This window comes from Pogoniulus pusillus, chromosome 17 (genome assembly GCF_015220805.1).
Source record: "Pogoniulus pusillus isolate bPogPus1 chromosome 17, bPogPus1.pri, whole genome shotgun sequence".
NCBI lineage: Eukaryota > Metazoa > Chordata > Aves > Piciformes > Lybiidae > Pogoniulus > Pogoniulus pusillus.
The window spans coordinates 13,785,704-13,809,613 of record NC_087280.1 but is presented as its reverse complement, the minus strand read 5'-3'; the positions used below and the strand labels follow the sequence as shown (position 1 = coordinate 13,809,613).

Sequence of the window (23,910 nt, the reverse complement as noted above, 5' to 3'; positions counted from 1 at the left end):
GAAGCTTTCAGCTTCCAATCTGAGCTCCAGTGCTCTGGCATTTAAGTCCTAGAAGACTGGAAACCCCATCAGCAGTAAAGATTCAAATAGAATGCAAAATGAACATCAATCAGCTTGGCATTACAGAAAATACGACCTTACCTCTTAATAAAAACCAAATAAGCTTGTCAAAATCTGAAAGGTTGTATTGATGTAGTGTAATTATTATTTCATAAGGCATGTCAGATATGCCTACACTAGGGCTTGGGTTGTTCACCACATTCATCAGCAACCTGCAAAGCAGGAATGCAGACTGGTAGCATAGCTTATGGATAAGACAAAGTTATTAACATTGCCGAGGGTGAACTACTGAGGGGGGACTGCAGAATGCTGAGGTTCATTTGCATTTTATTTATCAGCATAAATCAGAGATTAAATTACACTGTTGCTAACTAGAGGTAACTTGTCACCACATGGAAGAGATCTTGAATTCACTACAGCCTTATTTCTATTCAGGAGTCAGCTCAAAACTCAGCAGCAGCCAAAAGGTGACTAGATCTGTCTATCTACCAAGAAAAGAAGAGAACTCTTGTGATACTGTGTAAATGCATAGCTACCCTACTTTGACCACTATGCACTTATGATCCAGAGGTAGGGCTGGAAAATATTAATTAAGTGATAAAGATGAAAGGCATGGAGCAGGTTACCCGTGAGGAATCATTAGGCAAGGCAGATCTCTTAAACCTGGAGAAATTATGAGAAAGCAAATATTCCAAGCCTATAACACAACTAGATTAGACAGGAATGGCCCCGTGTCAGAAGGTACATCAAAGAAAGACCAGACAGGAATAAGAACTCAAGGAAAAATAAGAGGCTGCAGGTTTCTTCCTGCAACATGTCACTGAACTCTTCTATTCCTTGCCAGAAGTTTTACTGCCAGTGCAGAAGGACTGGAAAACTTTGTGGAAGTTGAGAAGTGCTGAGTGTTACCAAACACCCAGAATACATAGTTCTCCATGAGCTAGGATGTTACAAGGAGGAAGTATTTTATGCACTTATCTTACACTCTTGCCCACGCATCCATTTTTGTCACTGTGCTGGGTGTACCTTTGGCTTGAACAAGCACAACCACCTACCTCAGCACACAGCATCCTTACAGAATGCACAAGTGACTAATGAGAGTATATCTAACTGGTAGGTTCTGGTGAGACTTGCAGGTCCCAAAGAGATATTCTGTATCAGTTATCTGGCATTATCTGGGCTGGACCAATCCCAGACAGTATCATTAAAAGGATACAGAACTGTTGGACCAAATCCAGAGGAGGGCCACAAAGGAAATCCAAGGGATGGAGCACTTCTATGAGGATAGGCTGAGGGAGCTGGAGTTGTTCAGCCTAGAGAATACTTGGAGGGGGGACCTTATAGCTGCCTTCCAATACCTGAAGAGATCCTACAGGAAGCCTAGAGAGGGACTTTTCTTGAGAGTGTCTGACAATAGGATAAGGGGGATGGTTTGAAGCTAATCATCTCAGGAAGAGACTCTAGAATGGGTTGCCCAGGGAGGTTGCAGATGACTCCTCCCCAGGGATGTTCAAGGCTAGGTTGGATATGAGGCCTTCAGCAGCCAAGTCTAGTTGGAAGATGTCCCTGCTCATGGCATGGAGGTTGGGGTAGATGATGTCTAAGGTCCCTTCCAACACTAGCCATTCTATGATCTGGGGAGACTGCAGCTCACAGGATCTTTGAGGTCATGCTCAGTTTTCTAATGTGGAAGCAAATACAGCCTTCGAGCACACAAGCACTTGTCAGCTTCTATGCTCCTTCCTTGTTTGTTTGTTTTTTTATTTCTCTGGTCCAAAGTTTGTTGGCAAATGGTGCATGAAAATTGCTTGAGGACTAGAAACTACATCAGCAAGTCCAAAGAATCATTATTGCATCTGTGAAAAAAAAGTTAACCACTTAATATTTTTTTACAAGCTAAACATGCAGATTTAGAAGATAGCAGTCCTTGGCAGCCAAGAGCTGAACAAGATCCATTGCTGGATGTCATAGAAGACTCTCTAGCAAGATGCCACAGCTGTGGGAAACATTTTTTGTTTGCTGTAACAAAGTTTTCCACAAGCAACTGGTCTTTTCCTCTTGTCTAGAACAACTTTTTCTTGAACACACAAACTTATCATCTGTGCTATCTGAGAGCTATAATTTGAATAAATCAGGCAGCTTAATTGTCATGCACTTGAGATTGATGTCTGAAAAATCAACCAGGGTAGTGTAAAAATGCATGTGGCACAACCTGACCCTCAAAGCCATTCCAAGTTCCAGGAAGAAGGCAGGTCACCTGTGCAGATAAAAATCAGTAACCAACAAGACACTTGTTACTGTAAAAGGAGGATCAAATGCAGGCTTGCAGACCAAGATGTGCAAAGTGGATTTACACACTTGCCTTTGCTTCTTATCTGGTTTGTAACTTAATACAGCCTGGTTTGTTCCACTTAGTAAAATTCACTGTTCCAGGACGGTTGCATATTTGAACTCAGAAGTACCAAACAGCCCAGGTTGGAAGTGACCTCAAAAGACCATCTGCTCTGCCTTTTCATGGGAAAATGGACATATATGGTATTATCTGCTACCCTATTAAATCACATCTTGAAAACCTCCAGTGATTGAGACTTTACCAGCTCCCTGGGGAGGTCGTTTCTGAGAGTGGTTGTTCTCACCATAAAAAAAGAGAACAACCAAAACCAAACAACAACCCCAAATTTCTGTCTTACCTTGAGTTGAAGCCTCTCCTAGTGCAACTTGCACTCATTGTCCCTTGTGAAGGCAAAGCCTCCATCCTCTTTGTAGCTGCTTGCAAGTTCTACACAGACAGTAAAACCAGATTCTTCTGCTCCTAGCTTGAGTTAATAGCATTCTAGGAGCACTCATCCAAAAAGACAGCTGCCTTCAGGAATTATAACCCAACTTTGCTATCTCCTCAGTGGCTGTGGCAGACATGCCTGCATCCTCAGCTGGCACTAAATGTGAAACAGAGGCAGCAGTAGGATATGAAGCATGTGTATCAGATAGAATATGAAAGGCTTCAGAGCCAGAAGGCCACCTGCCTGCAAGGCCACTAGTTATTAGAGTGTTATACAAACCCTGCTGGTTATCAGCATTAAACATTGAGTTTGCAAAGAAACATACAAGCTAATTTTTTAACTTCTTTAATATTACTGATAATCCTTTTACAGAGCCAATAAAAGTATCTCATCAATGTTTCATTATTTCAAGCATTTGTTCCACTACATTCAGCCTGAATGTTGTTCTTAATTGCTTGATTTTCAATTATGTCATTAGTTATTCATAAAGTGTTTTCTGAAGACCACCATAAATTTGAGAGGGAAGATCACTGAGGTGGCTGTTGAGCTATCTGAAATCCCTGGCTGGACTGAAAGCAGATGTAAATATTTGTGTAGAGAGAACTGTTTTCAGAACAAGAAGCCATTTTCTCTGAACATCAAGACCAACAAGACATTCAAGAGAGATGTTGAGATACTGGAACATGTCCAGAGAAGGGCAATGAAGCTGGTGAGAGGCCTGGAGCACAGCCCTGTGAGGAGAGGCTGAGGGAGCTGGGGGTGTGCAGCCTGGAGAAGGAGGCTCAGGGGTAATCTCATTGCTGTCTACAGCTACCTGAAGGGAGGTTGTAGCCAGGTGGGATTGGGAGGTGAGGAGGATAAGTGTTGCTAATACTAATCCAGATGTTTCACTCCTGAATTATAGGAATTCTTGGGTGAATGTTACATTCATGGTGATTGTTAGTGCTTAGTCTATTTGTAGCATATATTTTCTTATAGCTGCTTCAAACTTGAATGGATCTGCTGAGTATTTCAACAGATATGTTTCATTGGCAGTATTTTAAACCCATGCATACACACACTGCACTGCTCTGCAAGGAGGGGAGACTTTCTAGCCCTGTGTTAAGAAGTCAGAGGAAAGAAAGAGACCTTTCAGTCAGTGGCATATTTGAGAGAAGTCCAGGTACCTTATTTCACAGTTACCTATCAGGAAAACAGCTTCCCCAACTGGGAAATATATTCAGAAGCTTTGACAAGAGTGTAAATGTACATCAAGCTGTAAGATAGTCTTATGTAAAAGATATTACAGTGTCACCTGTGCTTACTATAGTAACTTTAACATACATTGCATAAAAGTATTATAAACACCCAAAGCACAGTTCAAGCTTTTCAGAAACTAAGCAAGCACACTTTACCTGATAATGTAATTTTTATAAAGCTCTTGTTCCTTGTTTTACCTCAGGAAAGGGAGACAGGCCTTCAAAAAGGGGAGCTGGAAAGTCGTTTGACTAGTCTTACACACTACCTGCAACACATTTTGTGCATACAAAAGTATAGTCTAAAACTCAAAAGCTAGATAATAAATAGCTTGTGTAATGTGCCCCTTGAAGAGAGTACAGATGACAGACCAATTTTTACTATCTTAACAGGCTCTTAAACATCATGTTTCTATTCTCTCTGTTCTTAGTGCTAAAATATGGGATTTAAAGTTAACTTCCTTGCATCCAACAAGTCCTTAAGAAGATTTTTCTTCTTTAGTATTCCTGTCTTCAAAATCCTGGACAAACAACTGACTAATTGACTTTGACATCCCAAATCACAATCAGCTTTATTCTGTGTTTTGGGTTTTGTTTGTTTGTTTGTTCTCCAAGCCCCAAAGGAAAAGTGAATGCTGACAAACCAAAATGCTGACCTTTGACTTCTGAAGAAAACTGAGCCAGGTGTCGTGTCACAAAGAGTCGCAGTTGCTGATTCAGGTCACAGGACAGAGTGTTAATGTTCCAGGAGCGAATTCCTGCCCAGCAAAGAAAAACAAACAAACAAAACCAAAAGAACAGTGAGTTGTTATTACATTTACTCCAGAAACAGAAGCAGAGACAGGGAAGTTAACAGCACAAGCAGCAGTGATGCTCTGGTTATCATACTTCAGATCATAATTAGGATGGTGAAAGTTTTCAGAAGCAGAGGGTCATAAGACGCTTACCTTCCATTAAACATCTATCCCTGAAGTACAAGCAGTGAACAAGTCTTTATTCAACTTGGGCTTCACACAAGTGGAACTAGGGACTGAGGCTAAATAAATGACACTGCTGCCTAACCAACTAAATAGACTGTATTCATTCAGCATGCTCTGCACTAATCAGTGTTGGTCACTAATAGAGATGGTCTACTGAATGGCTGAACTACTGAACAGCTCATAGACAGCAGCTGCTCTGCTCTTGTAGCCTGAATCTTCCAAGTCACAAAAGCCCCCCCCCACAACCCACTCTGCATAATCACTCTCCCAAGGCCACTGATCCCACTGAGACCCTTCCAGTTTGTTCTTTAATCTATGTAATCTTTGTAAGCTAATTGCCTTCATATCACAGCAGGAGGTAGCATCTGCTCCCAAAGCAAGTGGCACCATGCCATGCTGAAGGGAAGTCACCTTCAGACCTCAGTGTGAGCAGTTGTACATTCTGGCTGACACCAAACACTAGAGATGACAGATCTCCATATCCCAGTGAGGAGCAGCCTCATCTAGATGATGTGATACTACGCTATGGCACCATCTATGAAAACAGGGCATCAGCAGGAATAGCTGCTCCAGCCTCTTCTGTACTTCAGCAGCCAGCAGCACATGTTGAAGGCCAATGCCACAGACTTCTAAGAGTTTAGTGAAACAAGAACTACAGCCCCAGCATTAATTGATGGGGTCTTCACTAAGAGTTCTTCCACCCTCTTCTGGAGACATGTTCTCTCTTACCTAAAATGTAAAGTTTTATAGTATCTGATATGTGCTTTCTTTCAAATAAGGCATCTTGATCTTTCATGGAGACACCATTCCTAGTTACTGCAGTTCTAGATCTCCAGCAGAGTAACTCCACTATGCAAGAGCTTCTGCTGACCACTGGTGGGAAACAGGATCTTCTAGGACACAAGCTTCAGTTTTCTACACATACAAAGACAGAGTTAGTAATCATTGCTTGATGGATTCTCAAGGCCTGTAGAATCTATGGCAGCTCAAGAAAACTTTGGATTTAGTTTCTTTTTCTGTTGACAGCTGACAAGCAAAATAATATCACTTCTTTATTACATGCCAGTCTTCACTGCAGAGAGTGCAAGCACTCAGTAAACCCTCTGAATGTCAGGATAAAAAACCAAAACCAAACCCCAACTTCTATCACTTTCAGTGTCACAGAACATCTGTTCCTTTTAGCATGAGTATGAGATAGGAACAAATAATATATTTATTAGAAGACAGGGAGCAAAATATTTTCCCAAACAACACTATCAGGCAACATGATTAAACAAACATCCAATATAAGAGCATCTCAATGCAGCACTGAAGAGCATTTTGACCTGGACAGGAACAAAGTAGCACTCTGCAAGGCAAATCCTGCTGACTCTAGCTGCTGTGTCACTGTCATGGTGTCCTACTGCAGCAATAAATGCAATTTGAGGTACTGCTACACTCTCTAGGATGCAGAAAAAAATAGATCCTCTTTCAGAGTAAAGAAAGAGAGGAAGGAAATTATCTTACTCATCATCCTACTTGCAACAATTTATTCAACACTTTTTCCCTCCAGATAACATGAAGATACTCCTTTCTCCCCACTTGCCACAGTCTCAGCTTATCATCCCATGGCACAGGAGCCAGAACACTGTCCTTACTGCTTAGGATCCTCTACATCCTGATTCAAGAGTGCAGACTACATCCTATTAAGGCTTCTAAATATTCATATTCTTTGCACATGCACGGCTTGACCAAGATACCATGTGACTCATCAGTTTTCCATCTCTTTCCTTATGCTTTTGTGAACTTCTTTATTTCCTGCTGAGGTAATTGGCTTATAAGATTGGGCATTTCATCCTAATACCAGACCTAGTCTTCCAGATATTGTTTCCAGACTGAACACAAGTCATACAGGAACAGAAAAATAAGACCAGTATTTATTTTATAGCATTTTAGAATAATTATTGTTCAGGCATCCCACAGATACACAATGCCACTGCCTAAGAAGCACTACACATGGCAAAAAGCAGGTTCCCATGATGGCCTGTATTCATTATTCCATTCTCCTGAACTAAGGTATTGAAAGAAGCCTGGAAACATACACTTCATGGATCAGCTAAAGGAAAATATTTATTGACTGGGGAGAAAAACAAACAAACAAATGAAAAAAATCACACAACTTTGTGCTGTCTTTTCCTTTGCACAGGACAGAAGATTTTTTCATCCGTTAAAACACCTTACCTAGGTGTACAATATGCAACACTTACAATCAACTTTGCTCCCCAACTTTATTTGCCAGTTTTGTTAATCTGATTGCTACGAGGCCTCAAAGCCCCTTACCATATTTACCAACTTGCAGAAAAATGTCTTTCTGAAGGGCAGAAGCATTTGGTTACTGGCACTGCTTTGTTTCATGAGGGAATCACAGCTGCTCAGCAGCCTGCTTGACCCTCACACAAACCCCCTATGAACCCTCTCCAGCAAGCCATCACTTGAGAAATGGGAATTGTGCATGCATCATTTCTTGATCTGCTTGAATCAAGAGTATAGCTGTTTCAAACAGCACAGAATGCTGTCTTTTGACAAATGTTAAGACTTTTCTGTCATTTTAACTATTTTTACATCCATCTTCTAATTTGCAGATTTTGGTCTATTTCAAGATGTCACTCTCTCATTTCACAGTAGGGAGAACTCCTCTGTGACTTGTCAGAAGGGGCAGAGGAAAGTCTAAAATCCAGGTTCTAGATCCCTCAGCAGTTCACTTCTCTTGTTAGTAACCTACCAAAACTGCTTAAATGGTTCTCATGCAGAGGTATGTGCCCTTGGCAGAACTTCAGTAGGTTTCTAGGCAGACCAAATTAACTGTAGAATTTACTTCTCCTGTGGCAATTGAAATGTATGTTGCAAAATGTACGTTCACTTTTTCTTTCCAATGGGAATTCTCAGGTTATTGGCCAATGACTGCAGAAGCAAAATGCAAAACCCATTAGTTTATAGTCTGATCTGTCACTATTTCAGAGATTCAGAGCATGGATAAGGATGCAGGTTGTACACCAGTGCAGTGAAGTGCCAATCAAAGACAAGCATCCTGCTTTGCATAAAGAAGGAGTACCCCTTTCTAAGAGGGGCTTTCAGAGGCCAGATGGTCACAGCCTGACCTACCCGTGCTGAATAAAGCCATCCTTTCACCTCATCTCCTGCACCCTTGCTTTTAAACAACACTGCATCTAATTTGTGAAGACTAATTCATTGTCAAGGCCTCTGTGCACTACCACAAGGAGAATAATGTTATGGCAGCAGCCCTGCTATGCTCTGTGCCATTCTGGGAGCATGCTAAGGCTGCTAAGGCTCAGCCTCTGACCCACACAGCTACTCCCCAAGGAGAGGCCACAGCACCACAGGCCCTTTGCAGCTGTCCCCTGGCACCACAGTGAGCAGCCAAGCAAGACAAATCCCACAGCCAGTATGACAGAAGTTGGGTGTAAGAGGGCAATACGATGCAGTCCACGGTCCCAGCAATAAAACAGAAACTTGAGGATATTCAAACAACAAAATGTCTTCAAGTTTTAAGACATCCAAACCCGGTGCTAATTGCGTTTCTCCTATGCAAATACAGAGGGAAAAGAGAGCAATTCATGGCCTGAAGGTCTGCGGGCATGACAGCCCGCAGGAGCGGAGCCAGCTGGGATCGTCACTGCTGCCATCTGTCACTGTGTTCGCCCTCGCCGAAGCTGATACACCGGCCATCCCCTAGAGTGCCCGCGCCAACCCTGCGGGCTGCGCTACCGGGACCAGAGCCACGCCCGAGTCCAGGCGGTCTTCTCCTTCAGCCCCGCGGCCCCAAGACCTGCTCGCAAGCGACCTCCATTCCCCCCGTCTCCTGGCCTCGCCGGAGCAGCGCCCCTGACCGCAGCCCTCCTTCTCCGACCCAGACCGGTGGGCCCACAATCGCCGCCCTTGTGAAAAGATGGGGGCGAAGCCCTGCGGCAGGGCACCGGTGGCGCAGGGAAGGGCGGGCACGGGCAGCTCTGCTTCGGACCGGGTGGCGGCAGGGACAACGCAGCGAGCGCGGGCAGGCTCGCATCCTCGCGGTGCTCGGAGACCAGCTCCTCCCCTGCCCGGCCCAGGGCCCCTCCGCCGCGGCCCCGTTCCTCACCGCGCTCCAGGGCGCCGCGCAGCGCCCCGCGCTCCGACTCCGTTCCGATCTCCCCGATCACGACGAGCAGCGCGTGCCTCCGCAGCTCCCGGCGCCGCCCGCCCGGCAGCCAAGGCGCTGCTGTCTCCATAGCGACCGGTCCGGCCGTGGTCTCCATGGCAACCGCGGCGGCCGCTGCTGCAGCGCGCGGCGACTGGCGCGCGGCTCTTAAAGCGCCCCAAGCCGGCCCCCGATTGGCCGAGCTGGCCATGTGGTCCCCGCCCCTGCGGGACGGGGCGTGGCCTCGGGCGGCCGCTGCGCCCCGCCCCGCTCTGCGAGTGAGGGGGCTCGGCTTCGCCCCGGCCCGGGCAGCCTGCCGCACCCGCCCCGAAGCAAGGCTGCCCAAACGAGACAAGCTGCCGGTGAGCTCCAGCCGGTGCTGCTGGAACAGGGCTCTCAGGCCCGGCTGGGCAATGCTGTGCTCCCTTCTAACTGCATTAGGGGAAAGGGGGCACAGCCGCCAAGCTCCGGTGCTCAAACCGTGGCCCGGACTCACGGCCTTTGGGAGAATCAGCAGCTCGAGGGGAGTTCAGGTCACCCCTGTGATGGGAGCGTGGAGATACTGCAGCGCAGTGACCCAAAGTGCCTGCTGTGGAGTTCTGCAGCACCCATGGTAGAACCACGGCTGCCAGCAGTGCCGAACGATGCCTAAGCATCCCTTACATGCCTGCTCCATCACTTGGCAGTAAGCAGAACAGCTTGATCTTCATCTCTTCGTGGTGGCCCTCCTGTTCAGTTAAAGATAAATGTAGTGGTCTCTGGCGGTAAGTGATGGGTTTTCCTGGATTCCAGAAACAGGAGATAAACCAAAAATCTCACTGAACTTTGCTAGCTGCCTGTTGTGAGCTGTCATCTGCTGTGTAGACAAGAGTTCTTGGTGTCCAGGGTGACCAGAGAGGGCATTTAATTCAGGACACAAGTCCATGCCGCTAACAGTTCTAGCCCCATCTTCAAAGCACTTCAGTATGCAGAAAAGCTGAGCAAAGTCAAAACACGAGACTGGTGCATGCCGAACAGGGGACAGCCACCAGAAAGTAGCTTCGGATAGAAAACTCCATGTCTTTTCTGACAAAGAAAGGGAGTCCACCCTGTCCTGATGCAGATGGTTGGAAAAGCAACCCAGCTGTTGTAAAATGAGCCAGGGCAGCGCTAACCTGGAGCATTTCCCAAAAGAGTCTCGGGTTCTGCCCCTGCAGTCCACAAGATATCCATAGAGAGGAGCTACAGGTCTAGGAAGCTCGGTGGGAAACAAAGCAGTGTCCTGCCCTCTTTTGTTCCTTAGCACCCATCACGCCTGCAGTGAGGACGCAGCTGAATCTTCATAAGGTCAGGATAGCTGGGATTCTGACAAGCAGATGCGACTAGTGTCATAAGGAAGAACGTAATAGCAACAAAGTCGACCACTTGAAAATGGGGAAATCCAGAATAACGATCTCTGCACGTTACGGCTGATCTTGCTAGCCTGAGATCTTTAATCAAACGGTGCTCTAGCTTCCAACAGAAAAGTCAGCAGAAGATGCAATATAGTCTTTTTCACGTTAAATCGTGCTGACATCACTGGCTATGATATTTTTGAGATTTACCTTGTAAACAAGATTATCAGCACACTGAAATATTAATTTATTTCTCTGTGTTGTAACCTTCATAATAGCATTCATTTGGTTTGTCTGAGGACTGCACTGAAACAGGGTATATGTGTGGATAAAGCAATAAGCCTGCAAATAAACTCCAGCATACAATAGATTTTGTCATGCAAATGGGGTTGTAGATCTTGAGGGAAAATATGACAACAAAACATGAGGATGAAAGATTTTCAGATATTTTACCAGCTGGTAGAAATACCTTTGGTTTTAAAGTGACTCAGTCTTAATACTTGCTGCTTATTTTTGACATGGTAGCTTTGCAGAGCTGCAGCTTTTCACTGCAGTGCAGAGACGCTCCTCCAGCTGGCTTTCTGCCAAAGAGAAATGAAACAGGAGACATGCAAACTGGAGTGAAAGCCTAAAATGAGTATCCAGGCACAGTGCTGTACCACAGAGACTAGAACCTCTAGGGAAGACTGTTTACAGTTAAGAGATGGGATTTCACTATGTGATCTATTTGTGTGCTTCTACTGTACTATCAAAAGATAATTCTATTGTGAAATCAGAAATTATACCTCTGTTGCTTTCTGATCTAAATCATAGCTGTCAGTGGTCATGGCAGAATTAGAATGGCTTGAGCAGTAGTGTGTGTGGACTGTTTAAGGCAGGAAAATGAGGCAAAATCCTCCTTTTCACTGTAAATTCACACTCTGGATCCACATAATAGATCTGTATAGCAGTTATGGTGTAAGTTTCTGCTTTCATGCACTGCAGCAGTAGCTCGTTCCCCAATGAAGCTGACTGGGCTGATGGCAGGTATTAGAGGTCATACCGAACATCACAGAATGAGAGGTGGTAAAAGCAGACAAAAGGGTTACCTCTGAGCAGAGAAGGATGATGAATCACAGGTAAATGACCATTCTAAAAATGGATTTTAAAAGTTGACTCAAAATAGCCTAAAAGGAATCTTCATAATATCACAGGAAGGACAATCTGCACAATTTTAGTATCTCAGTCCTGAAATCCAGGCTAATGGAATGATGATTTCCTGTTCCACAGCTAAAAATGTTGATACAAATGAAAATACTTCCAGGAACCAGAGATCTACAGCAGTATCTGAATGAGGATAATGCCTTTAACAGAGGTAAAATGTAATGTCATTTTGTCTGTGACATTACTAAGAAGCGGGGGGAAATAGTGACTGCCTAAAAGGATTTTGTTCAGGTCTTGATCTCTCCTGTGATGAACACAGCTATCCTCAGGTGAATCAGAAAAATCCAACATTGAGGATGCTTCTATGCAGAGGTGGATGGCCATTTATACTATCAATTCCAGGACATGTTTTAAGATAGAGGAACAGAGGGCTAATTCCTTCACTTTGAGCAAACCACGTATGTAACCCCAGGGGTGATCTATCAGACTACTACTATTCCTCCCACTTGTGTCTTACAGGAAGTGTTGCAAGACAGAGTATCTCCTGTGCAGTTTGGAACAACAGTGTCTCTGATCAATGCTAGGATCTAAATGGAATGATCATATAAATTTATCATGTCATTTCCGGTGATCTAGAGCTCTGGAGTAAAAATAGCTATCTATTAGACAAATTCATACTGGTACAACAATCTCTCTTTGAAGCCAATGTGATTTTTAATTAATTAAATACTAAACAAAAAGTGGCCAGAATTCTCACCTCTTTGTTTCCACATTCCTTCTATCCACTGCCTTCCCTCCTATCTACTGCCTTCCCTCCATCCACTGGGCTGACAACCTTGCCACACAAGGGTATAACATACACCCCTCCCAGCAGACCCACACTGGCTTAGACCAGCGGCTGCATTGTTTTTAACTCTTACAATAAGCTTCTCTGTAATTTTACCAAATTGAAATCAACAAGTAATCACCTGAATCTCTTTCTTGTACTTCTTGAAAATAGGAATGATGTTTGTTAGCTTCCAGTCATCTGGGACTTCTCCAGATTCCCAAGACTGTTGATAATTAACTGAAACAAGTCTCACAATAACATGGACAAACTCTTTCAATTCCCTGGGATGAATCCTGATTTATGAGGTGAGCAACTTCATCAAGTAATGAACCAATGTTTTCTTTGTGTTTCTTTTGCTGTTACTATACTTTCAAAAGCCTTTTTTGTTACTTGCCACAGTGCTGTCAGCTTCAACTGCAACTGAGATTTGGTTGTACGGATTTTCTCCCTAGAGTGGCAAACAGCATCTCTGTAATCCTAGGATCTTGCCTCTAAAGTCTATGCATTTTCTTTTCCTTATTAAGTTAGGAAGAGATTTCTAATCATTAGACCAGACAAGTTCTCAAAGACGGTCTCCAGTGGCCAGACATGTACCAAGTCTGAAGGCAAAATTTAATGTTATTTCTGAAGTTTATGGAGTAGGGATGCCTGTGATAAAAGCCTGTGCCTCCTTAAAGAGGACATTCCTTCTAGTTATGCCCCCCAAATTTCTTTGTAACACTTTCTTGTATAGCTTTTGTGGAATTCACAGTGTCTTTTTTAGTTGTTTTCATCTATGAGAAGCTATGATATCACAGACATGTCAAACGGGGGGAAAAGTCTCAAACTTGAAGGCTAACCCGTGTCTTTCGCGTCCGTTATGCCTATCTAATTAAACTACTACAGGCGCTGGTCTTCTCTGACACCACAGCACCCACTGCTCTTGAAGCGCCATGAGCCCCCGCTCCTCGGGGGGAGTTGGGGTGGGCCTTGGAGGATCTGGGACCGGCCGGTCCCCTGCGCTGCGGCCAGCCCAGCAGCTCTGCCCGGCTTCCCGCTCCAGGTCAGAGGTGCCTCGGACGCTCTGTACGGCGCCATCCCCGGACCCCGGCCCTGGCGCGGTGCCGCCAGACCCCTAGGGGCGGGGCAGGGCGGACGGCGGGCGGGACCCTGCGCGTCGCCGCCCGCTTGATGTCAGCAGGGTGGGCCTGGCCGCGGGCGGTGGTGTGGCTTGGGCGCCCGTTCCTCCGCCTGGAGCAGTGGTTTTGGCCCTGCTCGCCGGCTCTCGGCTGAGACCAGGTAAAGCGGGCCGGGGCCTACCCCTGCCCGTAGCCGCTTTGTCTGTTGTGCTCCGCTCGGCGGAGACCGGCCCGGGAAGCGGCCAGGGCGGTGCCGACTGGCCGGTAGAGCCGGCGGGGCATCCCCGCGGCCGGGCTGTGGGAACTTAGGGGCATCGCGGGGGCCGGTCAGCCTCACAACCCTGCCTTACCATTGCGGGCTGGGGCGTCGCGCAGGGCCTGCCCGGGGAGTTCGGGGACGGCGCCGAGGCACGGCTGCCTTGGTGGGGCGGAGCGGGGCTGTGGGCCTCGCAGCGGCGCCGGAGCACAGCCCGGGAGCAGCGCGGGTGCGGCGCGCTCTGCGCGGGGTGCACTGGCCGCGCTGCCGGCGGTGGCCGAGGCGTTCAAAGGCGTCGTAGTGCCGCGAGGATGAGGGGTCCTGGGCTCGCTGTGAGCGGCAGAACCAAGGAGGTGCAAGCGCGGGTGTCCGCAGTCGCTCTGCCGCCGCCTCGGGCCGGCTGCAAGCAGAGGCAAGGGCAGAGATGGGGCTCCTCTCGGCTCCTCCAGGCACTTCGCATTCCTGTCTGTTGGTCGGTGGCGCGCCTGGCGCTCTTACTGCCACTGGACTCAAAGGCACCGAGAACGGTGAGCACTGTGCAGTACTTCTTTCAGACTGTAGAAGATAATGCACACAGAAATTGGCCAGGCAGCTTTTACATGTGTCCCAAATGAAAGGAATAACAATTGTAGTAATACAGTACAATACTTAAACCTAGATTTTCAAAGACAAGTAGCAATTCTTCAGTAGCTTTAGCTATATTGTTAGCTATCATAGCTCGGGTATCTAATTCCCACTGTTTGAAGATGGGGCCGGGGGCTGCACAGAGACACAGAAACAGGTTCACAGTGAAGGAAATGAGAATGAATACTCTGAGTCCTGTTTCTCAGTTTCCCATCCTAGTTCATAGACTATAGTGGAAAGGAGTATTCAGAACAAAGTCAACTTTAATCTATAAGATACAAGACATTCAGAAAGGAATAATCCAAATATGAAAAAACAGCCTTCCTACCTTTGTTCATTGAGGATCTGGTGCTGGACATATGTTACTGGAAGGAAAAGGAAACAAAGATTAATTTTGCTCTTTTCTTACTTACGTGAAGGTAACCACACCCTATTTGTAATGTCTCATGAGACTCAGAAGAAAGGCAGTCACCAAACTGAGAGGGGATATTTAGATCAAAGAGTTGTGTACTATAAAGAAAGCAGGCTGCTTTTTTCATTGCATTTAAAAAAGGTAGGAACAAAAAAGAAAACGATTACAAATATAACACAGAAAATATGCAGTTGGCTCTGAAACTTAAGCAGATTTCGCATTTACTAATTTGACTACCTGGACTTAGCTCTCGATTTTGGTGCTACCCAAGCTCATGGAAAAGTATTGAACTGCAGAAAGAGAAACTTGGAGATGACCTAGTCCAGTTTCCTGATTCAGACCAAGATCAACTACATCTGTTTGATACTACTTTGGAAAAAAGGAAGTCTTAAATGTTAGAGACTGCATAATCTTCAGAGATTCATTGGCTTACTTTGAAAATATTTTTTTGCTTATGTTTGCTTTATCTTACTTCAAACCTATTTGCAGTGCATACAAACAAATTCAGAGCTGTCCTCTAAACTGCAAATATGGAAACTAAATTGCCACTCACTTTTTTTTTTTTTTTCCACTTGAAGACTGCTGTGATAGAGACAGTTCCTTTGCTGTCTTCTCACTGGAAGTAGCACTTACCTTAGGCTTTGCTGATATAGTGCACAGGGATCATTTCACATACCTAACATATGCATGCTACACGTTAGTGTAATGCTTGCTGTTTGCACCTTTTTCTGTGGCAGCAGCATGACACTGACTCATGATTAGTTTTGTCAGGTACCATGACCCTCAAGTGCTTTATTTTACAGCAATGCCATGCTAGCAGCCCCATACTAAATTTCCTCTTGTAGAATACTGCTTTTGCCTGCACTGTTCTATGTTTTCAGAACATTTTAAAAAAAAAATCTTACATTACAGTTTCTCATATAGGACTTGTAGCTCCTCTCAGTTTCAGGTTGCTCATGGGTTTGGTAATTGTACTTGTGACCAAGGTGATGAAAGCAAACAGTGAACAGAATAGCACATTAATGATGTGCCCTCACTCAAACATGCCTGTTTTGACGTATCATAGAGCTGATGGTCATTACTTTCTAGGTTGGATGTTAAACAGAAACTGTTCTTCGCTTGTTTGCTTATGAGAACCCCATACAAATACTGCTAAAAATCTTACTAAAGCTGTTACTCTGCTACTTCTTTTCTGTACATGAGGCCTGTTGCTGTGACATGAGAAGAAATCAGATCAATGTTACGTGCCTTATCTTTACAAATCTGTGCTGTCTGCTAACTTCTTATTATCTTCTACATACAAATTGGTAATTTGATGATTTGTTATCAAAGTTTGAAGGATTTGGCAGGAATTTTGAGTGTGACTGGCACATTTACCACTTCTGGTCTTCAGATACCTCATTATCCTCCATGAGCCTTTTAAAAGAAACTTAATACTTCTAAGACAACATATTTGGGGAAGGATTCTGGAAACAACAGTTCTTGAAACATCTGCCCCAAATAAGCACTCTTTAAAACCTGTTTCAGCCTTGTTTCAAGGCTGAAATCCTGCCCTTGTCATTCTTGTTTAACTGAGCTAGCTTACATTTGCTGTTAATCTTTTTAGAGAATACTAAATGCTTCTGCCTTCTTGACATGAGCTGTCTGGTAGTGGTCCCTTAGAACAGCAGAGCAGCAATCCTTAGGATGGATGTTTTCCTACTAGTATGTCTATTGTAGCATTTGGTGGCATGGACTCCCCAGTTTTTTCCAAGTGAAGACATTTATTTGCACAACTTATGTATACGCTTCCAGTTTTGTTCATATGGCAATCCACAGATAGTCTTCAGATCACACTCTTTACTACCCATGCATACTAATTATATTGGTTAATTACATCACATCTACAACTGCGTTCCTTCCGTTCACACTTCCATTTCTCTTATGTACCATTTACATCTAGATGTACTCATTGTTTCGTCAATACTGAGCTGAAATATGTCATTCCCATATTTCCCCCTTTTTTATGTTTTAAAAAGATAGTTGATTAATTTTCTACTTACACAGTGGTGGAGCATAGCCCAGACTTTGAGACAGCAAGGCATAATTTTTTTAGTGGATATTTGCATTTATGATTGATTACCATGTTGTGTCAGCAGCTCTGCTCACTTACATTCTGTTGCATAGGACCCATAGATATTCCAGGTGATGGGCAAAGCATGCCCTCAATAATATAATGTTCAAACCAAAACACTTACAAAAAATAGACCAGAAAAGTAGCTTATACCTTTGACAGCCATACTATATAATTTTCTTTATCACTTAGAAAAGGTAGTTAAAATACAATAGAACTTCTTTCCATCAATTACAACTACAGATCATAATGCATGGTTACATCTATAGAATTAATACATCAAAAGGTATGGCAACCAATAGTAGACAAAAAGTGATACACAAAAGGATTACAATAAGAAATAACAAACCCCAACAATTTCTGTTACCATATTCCACATAAAATAACATGCATAATAGAATCTCTAATAATAAGCCAAAACAATTCCATTAGTTCATCTGCTTAGCCATTAATCTATTTTTTTCAATGTTGCTAACAAAAGGTTAAACAATTATGTAATAACAATTATACAGAATTACTCCTTTGTAAAATAACTAATCCAATAGCTATATGAGCACTTGATACACTCCATATTTCTATGAAGTAAACCAGCATTTTCAGTTATAAGAAACAACATTTGACTGAATCATGGATTTTAAATCTTCCAATCAGTCTGCCTAGAAAGAGCTTAAAACTACTATACAAATTAGAACTTAAATTAAAATATCCAGTAAAGTCTTACTTCCAGGACAAGTTTATCAGGCACAGGTACTGTGTGTTCTGGTAACTGCCTTCAAAAGTTCAACATGCAAATGCTACAGTTACCCCCATCATTACTTTTCAAAAGACAAAATCTTCTTCATGTACACAAAGCAGATGTTAGGAACAAACAGTAATCAAACAGAGTGCTCCTTCACTACATACAGAAATAAAGCAGTATCAGGCTAAGCATCCTGTTGTTTGTGGGATTGTACAGGTGTTTGGAGGTGTTCTACACAAGACAGATATTGCTCAGTTCCTTATCTGAAGCTTTTTCCACTCAGGAGTGATAGTCAGTGACTATTCTCCAGTTCTAGAACATATAATATCAGCAAACTGCTGCTCCTTTGTGTGTTAAAGCAGACAAAGAAATTCAGTTGGTAGCACCAATTCCAGAAAAGCTCTTAGGTTCTGTTACCATCTGGGAAAGAGTTCTGCAGTTGATTTCCAATTCCAGGTGAAATGCTTGCTGCTCTAAGAGAAAGTTCACTTGTGCTTCAGGTACACTGATTTTTCTTGTCCATTGTATGCGTTTGCATTCAAATGTAAATTTTCCTGAGGCAAGGCAGACAGAAAAACATATCACATACAGCATACTTAAATATCTTAACATTAACATCTTTAAATTCCTTAAAACTTAACCTTAACATCTTTAGATTTAACATCTTTAAATTCCTAACATTAAACTTAAATATCTTGACATTCCTTACAACTTAACACTTAGAACTTAAACTTAACACTTAAACTTGCATAAAATTTAAACATTTTGAATGTCTTAAAACTTAAATATTCAGTGGCTATTTCTTCCACACCTTATTATACTTCCCTGTTTAAATATTATCAAAGGATTTCACAGTTCTCCTAATTATCTCAAGGTCTTCATATTTTAGTTAGGGCAATTAACACTTAGCTTAGGCTTCTTCAGCTTCTCCCTTCACACATCGAGGGAGAAAACCTGAGTTTGCCTTTAACAAAACAAAAGATACTACTTAACATTGCCTGATTAGATGCACTCCTTTTCTCCAGCCATTTCAACATAGCAGAATAGTTACATAAAAGTTATAATGTTTTTATCTGGAGGTCCCCAGCGGCCTCTCCTCTCCCCTGCAGTAGGAGGAAACTACCTGCTGCTGCTTCACCCTCCCCCCCCCCCCCCCCCCCCCCCCCCTTCTTTTTTTCTCCAAAGCAGCAAACAGCTGGTGATACCTAAAGAACTTAATGCTACAATTCCTATCAATTAGCATGAAAACAGCCCTCTCAAATGCCAGCCTTTCTGTGTGGTACCACAAACACATCCAAAATAACATCTCCAAGAGATAGCAGTGTCTTTTAACTGATCTACCCGTTTTAAAAGGTGTTGTTTGGGACCTTGCTTTATCGAGGTAAAAAGAAACTGTAGGCTCGCTTAAGTCGAGAACTTGGCTTAATGCCTACTGAGCAAGTTCTTTACTTAAATCAAGAATCTCTCGATGTCCTTGAGCCTGCGAAACTTGACTTTGCTGCAGTCGATGCCGGCCCTTTCCTTCAGTCCAAGTACAGAGTATTGAGGTCCAATCCTGTACCACAGCAGCAGCGGCGGCATGGCTACCAGCGCTACCTTCTTCATCTCCATGGTAACATGCTGCCGACCTGACGCTGAACACTGCTCCTCTTCCTGATGCTTCCAGCTGCTTCGCCCCGTCCGGCTCGGCTTCTTCGGCAAGCGCTGCCGCAGCCAATCTTGGACAGGCAGGTTTGCAGCCCTGCAGGTCCCATGGACAGTCAGCAGCAGCCAGCTGGGAGCCAGCTCCGTACATGGCTGAGTAAACGCACAGTCGCTGTCCTCAAGCCATAATGAAACAGAGGGTCAGGGAGGTAAAAGAGTCGGACCCCGAGAGGTAGATCAGGAATAACAAACAAGGACAAGCTAATCATAGATACTTTCGAGTCCCAAGAACCAGTCCCAAGGCATTCAAAAGAAATTTGTAGGGGGTGCCAAGTGCTGTGGCATCATTTCTTCTGTAGCAGTGGTGATGGCAGACCCACAATTTCAACTGCCACGCAGTGAGGAAAACTGCTCAAGATACATTTATGTTCCTTGGTCATATATTGACCCATGATTGCTAAAGTTCCCAGCTGCTCACTTCTCTCGAAACTGTAGAGGCATTTAAAGTGTCACACAATTTAACAGCTCTCTGGACCGCTGTATTATTTAGTTCAACTGGGCTTGCTACTGGGCCACTCTCTTCTCCACAGTATTAAGACCACCACATCAGGGTTCCTCATTTGTAGCATTTTGTTGGGGCAGCATCAGGCATGGACTCCAGAAGGCTTTTCTCCCATGAAGACATTTATTTGCACAATGTATTTTTCTTATATACACTTCTGTTCTATTCATGTGGCAATCTACAGATAGTCTTCAGATCACACCCTTTACTACCCATGCACACTACATTGGTTAATTACGTCAGACCTACACCTGCATTCCTTCCGTTCACACTTCCATTTATCTTATGTACCGTGTACACCTAGATGTACCCACTGTTTCATCAATACTGAGCTAAAATGTGTCATTCCCATAGTCTATAGATAGTTTTCTTGTTGCTTATGGTGTCTCCAGCTGTTGTAATTTTTGCCCTTTCATACTCCTGCAGTTCTTTTACACTGATCCGTTAAGAAAGCTGATAGTTCAGATTTCCTTGTTTCCCTTCTTCTGTTTTCTTATCACGCCTGAATCAAACCACCTTTTCCTCTTACATTTCTTGTTCTTCATTTGCATTAAGATAGTTTGCACTTGTGCCTTTAGTAAAGAAGCTGCCATCTTACTAGTTCTCTGGGGTTTTTTTTGATACCTGCTTCTCAAAATCCAGTCTTTGTTTTCCTGCTCCCGAATTTTCTTCCCAGGGATACTTTATGCTTGCCCAATGTCTGCCCACTTGCATGTAATTCTCTTGTTATAAACACAAATGTCCTTTTCTTTTTTTTTTTTTTTTTTTTCCTGGTTAGCAGAGAAGGACTTGGCTTAGGTAGGCATTTAAAAATCACTCAGGAAGACAGGTATTCTCTAAGAGGCTAATAAAGAAATGCTGCTGGCAGGATCACAGAAACACAGAATTAATCAGGTTGGAGAAGACCTTAAAGATCATTGAGTCCAACCTATCACCTAACTCTTCTATTAACTAAACCGTGGCACTAAGTGCCTCATCCAGTTTGGTTTTAAACACCTCCAGGGATGGTGACTTCACCACCTCCGAGGGCAGCCCATTCCATTGGCCGATCACTCTGTGAAGAACTTCTTCCTAACATCCAGCCTAAACCTGCTCCACCTGCTCCAGAGAAGTTTGAGACTGTGTCCTCTTGTTCAGTCACTGTCTGCCTGGCAGAAGAGACCAACCCCCACCTGGCTACAGCCTCCTTTCAGGCAGTTGTAGAGACAGATAAGGTCTCCCCTGAGCCTCCTCTTCAATCTGAACAACCCCAGCTCCCTCAGCCTCTCCTCAAAGGACTTGTGCTCTAGCCCCCTCACCAGCTTTGTTGCCCTTCTCTGGACACTTCCAAGCATCTCAATGCTGTGAGGAAGGAGATAGTTGTTTAATGTTCTGTTGATAAGGAGCTTATTCCTAGACGCTAAAGGGGAAGACACTTGGAAATCCACTAGTAAGTCTAGCAAGGATTAGTGGTGGACTGCTTGCTTAAAAAAAGAGGGCCCATGCTGTAGTTGTGCTTAGAAGACTGCTTTACTTTCTATTTTGCCAATAAATAAAAGACAAATTCTATCTTTCATTTGATTTTGAGACTAAACATCAAGGAAGACTATTTGAAATGCTTTCATTCTGATGGAAGCAGAATTCTGCTTGAAGGGGACTGAACAAACTTCAAGAGCCTGTTCTAAAACTTTGGAGATACTCAAGGAGCACAGACTGGCAACTGTTCCATCACTACCCCAATCTTCTTTTCAGTTCCCTAGAAAATATTCTGTGTATGTGACATCTAGCTCCTTCAGACATCAAGCAAAAGCCTATGAAAAATCTAATCTTTCAAAAGAAGAATTTAGCAGTTGTAGTCCTTGTGGAGTTCTTTCACTTTGGGGCAAATTTCAGGCAGTATGCATTCTATGTATTTTTGAAACCAGAAAAGCTTTCCAGTAGTACTGTTTACTGTATGCTAAAGGAACATCTGGAAGCAGAACCACTAAGCACTACAGCATCCTGTTCAGGAATTCTAAATATTTATAGCCTGATTGATGTTCTTACCATGCGTGTGCAAACTTGGGTTTCACATTACACACAGAATTTGTTATCACAAGCTCTTATGCACAGTGTTTCACTATGCACAACCTTTTTGCCTATAACTTTGCATAATACCAGGGCAGGTTTGTTTGTTTGTTTGTTTTCAGATTTCTACATTTTGGTTCTACCAAACGTTTTAAAATAAAAATATATAGAGTTGGCAACTATAAAAATAGAGAGAGATACAGTGGCAGATTTAAATTGGTCTGTTATAACCAGGTTTTAGGCAAAAATTTTAATGCTGAAAAAATACTATCACCATTTGTGCCCAGGGCATCTTCAGTAACGGTCACTAAGCAGATTTCACTTTCTTATAATGCCTGGAGATTTAACCCACTCGATTTTGCCTGAGAGCAGCCGTGTTCGGTTTAGCGGCAGAGCTGGAGCATTTGGTACTGTTGGTGAAAAGGGGTCGGTAGGGCACTGTGCTGAACCTTTTGTCCTGGAGTCCTCTTCTTGGCCGGGAACTGCCCTTGGCTCGAACCCCCTCGGCCTGCCTCCTGCGCCAGCCACAGTCGCTGCATTTGTCCTCGAGCGAGCCATGACCGGAGGCCCCGGCGCGGTTCGGAGCGGAGGTCACGGGGCCGTTTTCTCTCTCCCCGGCATCTTACGGAGAGGCCGCGCAGGCATCCCCTTTTGCTGAAGGAAACGCGGTGGACGAGAGAGCCGCAAACCCACCGCCATTACCGCTCCGTGGGGCTGCGCTCCGGGGCCGAGCCCGGTGCCGCGCCGCCGGCCCCTCTCGGGGGCCTCCCAGCTCTCCCGCGCCGAGCGGCAGGCGGGCCCGGGCCGGCGTCTCCCTGGCAGCAGCGGCTGCCAATCGGCGCGCGGCGCGATGGCGGCCGCGGGAAGCGTGGTGCGGAGGGGCGGGCCGGCCGGCGGGCGGGAGCCGTAGGGCCGCGGCTGTTCTTCGCCGGGGCCCCGGCTGCCGCGGCCCGCTGCATGGAGCGCAGCGGCAGCCAGCTGGACCTGGGCTTCTCGCAGCAGGCCACACCCCTTCTCATCGTGGAGGACTCGCAGCCCGAGGCCGCCGTCTCGCTGGAGGACGAGGAGCAGGCCTGCCTCGGCGTGCTGGCCCGGCGGCTGCCGGCCCGGCAGAGCCCCAGCCCGGTGCTGGTGAGCACTCGGCGCGGTGCCCGTGCGGCCCGGTCCGACTCTGCCCGGCGCTGACGCGTCTGTCTTGCAGGAAGTCGTCTGTGGTCCGGCCGGCAGACGGGCATCCGCGGGTGGCGGGACGGCCCGGGAACGACTCGCAGGTAAGAGCTGGGCGGGGGTTGCGGCTTGCCCGGCCTGGGGGCGCCGTTGTGCTAACGATGCTGTGTTTGCAGAGCCAATGGAGAGCCCTGCCCGCCCGGACGTCGCTGGCCCGCAGGACGTTGTCGCTGAGGAAGTCCAACCGCCCGGCGGGGAGAACAGGTGCGGGGGCTCGGAACCGTACGAGGGCGAGGCGCCGTGGCGCCAAGGATGGGTTTAAAATACGGGCTCAGTGGTGGCTGCGACCGCGCCCGGCCCCGCGTTGTTCCGGGATGCGCGGCTCGGAGGGCTGAGGAGTGCTCACTCAGGTGCTGCGGCTGCCAGGCAGCCTCTGGGAACGCTGCTGGCTATGAGAAAGCAGCCATCGGGAAACGCCGAGACGATGCGAGTCTCTCTGTTGCAGTGCCCTTGGGAAGGCTGGAGAAAGAGGTGAAGGTGATGCAGAGGACGGTGCTACAGAGGACGGTGCTACTTCGCCCTGTGTAGAAGGTGACTATTTCATTTCAGATGCCTGCATGGGGCTGTGAATCGGCAGGCATCTGTGCAGTTTTTC

The 23,910-nt window shown here is 45.2% G+C and overlaps 2 protein-coding genes across 5 annotated transcripts in view; one reads left to right on the top strand and one right to left on the bottom strand.

Moving 5' to 3' along the window:
* MAP1A (microtubule associated protein 1A) overlaps window positions 1–9,338 on the bottom strand; it is a 54,386-nt gene extending 45,048 nt beyond the window's left edge. The window contains exons 1-2 of the mRNA XM_064157754.1: window positions 9,191–9,338; window positions 4,732–4,833 (exon numbers count right to left, since the gene is read on the bottom strand). Coding sequence (XP_064013824.1) covers window positions 4,732–4,833; window positions 9,191–9,320 — 232 coding nt within the window. The 5' untranslated portion in view covers window positions 9,321–9,338. The remainder of the gene's footprint in view (window positions 1–4,731; window positions 4,834–9,190) is intronic.
* A 3,522-nt stretch (window positions 9,339–12,860) lies between these two features.
* TP53BP1 (tumor protein p53 binding protein 1) overlaps window positions 12,861–23,910 on the top strand; it is a 37,419-nt gene continuing 26,369 nt past the window's right edge. For 2 of the 4 annotated variants that reach the window (XM_064157745.1, XM_064157748.1), the window contains exons 1-4: window positions 23,037–23,219; window positions 23,290–23,359; window positions 23,432–23,519; window positions 23,761–23,846. In XM_064157745.1, the coding sequence (XP_064013815.1) occupies window positions 23,046–23,219; window positions 23,290–23,359; window positions 23,432–23,519; window positions 23,761–23,846 (418 nt within the window). In that variant the 5' untranslated portion in view covers window positions 23,037–23,045. Of the gene's footprint in view, window positions 12,880–13,759; window positions 13,853–23,036; window positions 23,220–23,289; window positions 23,360–23,431; window positions 23,520–23,760; window positions 23,847–23,910 lie in introns of those variants that run through there. The other 2 variants (XM_064157747.1, XM_064157746.1) reach the window with 2 other exon arrangements.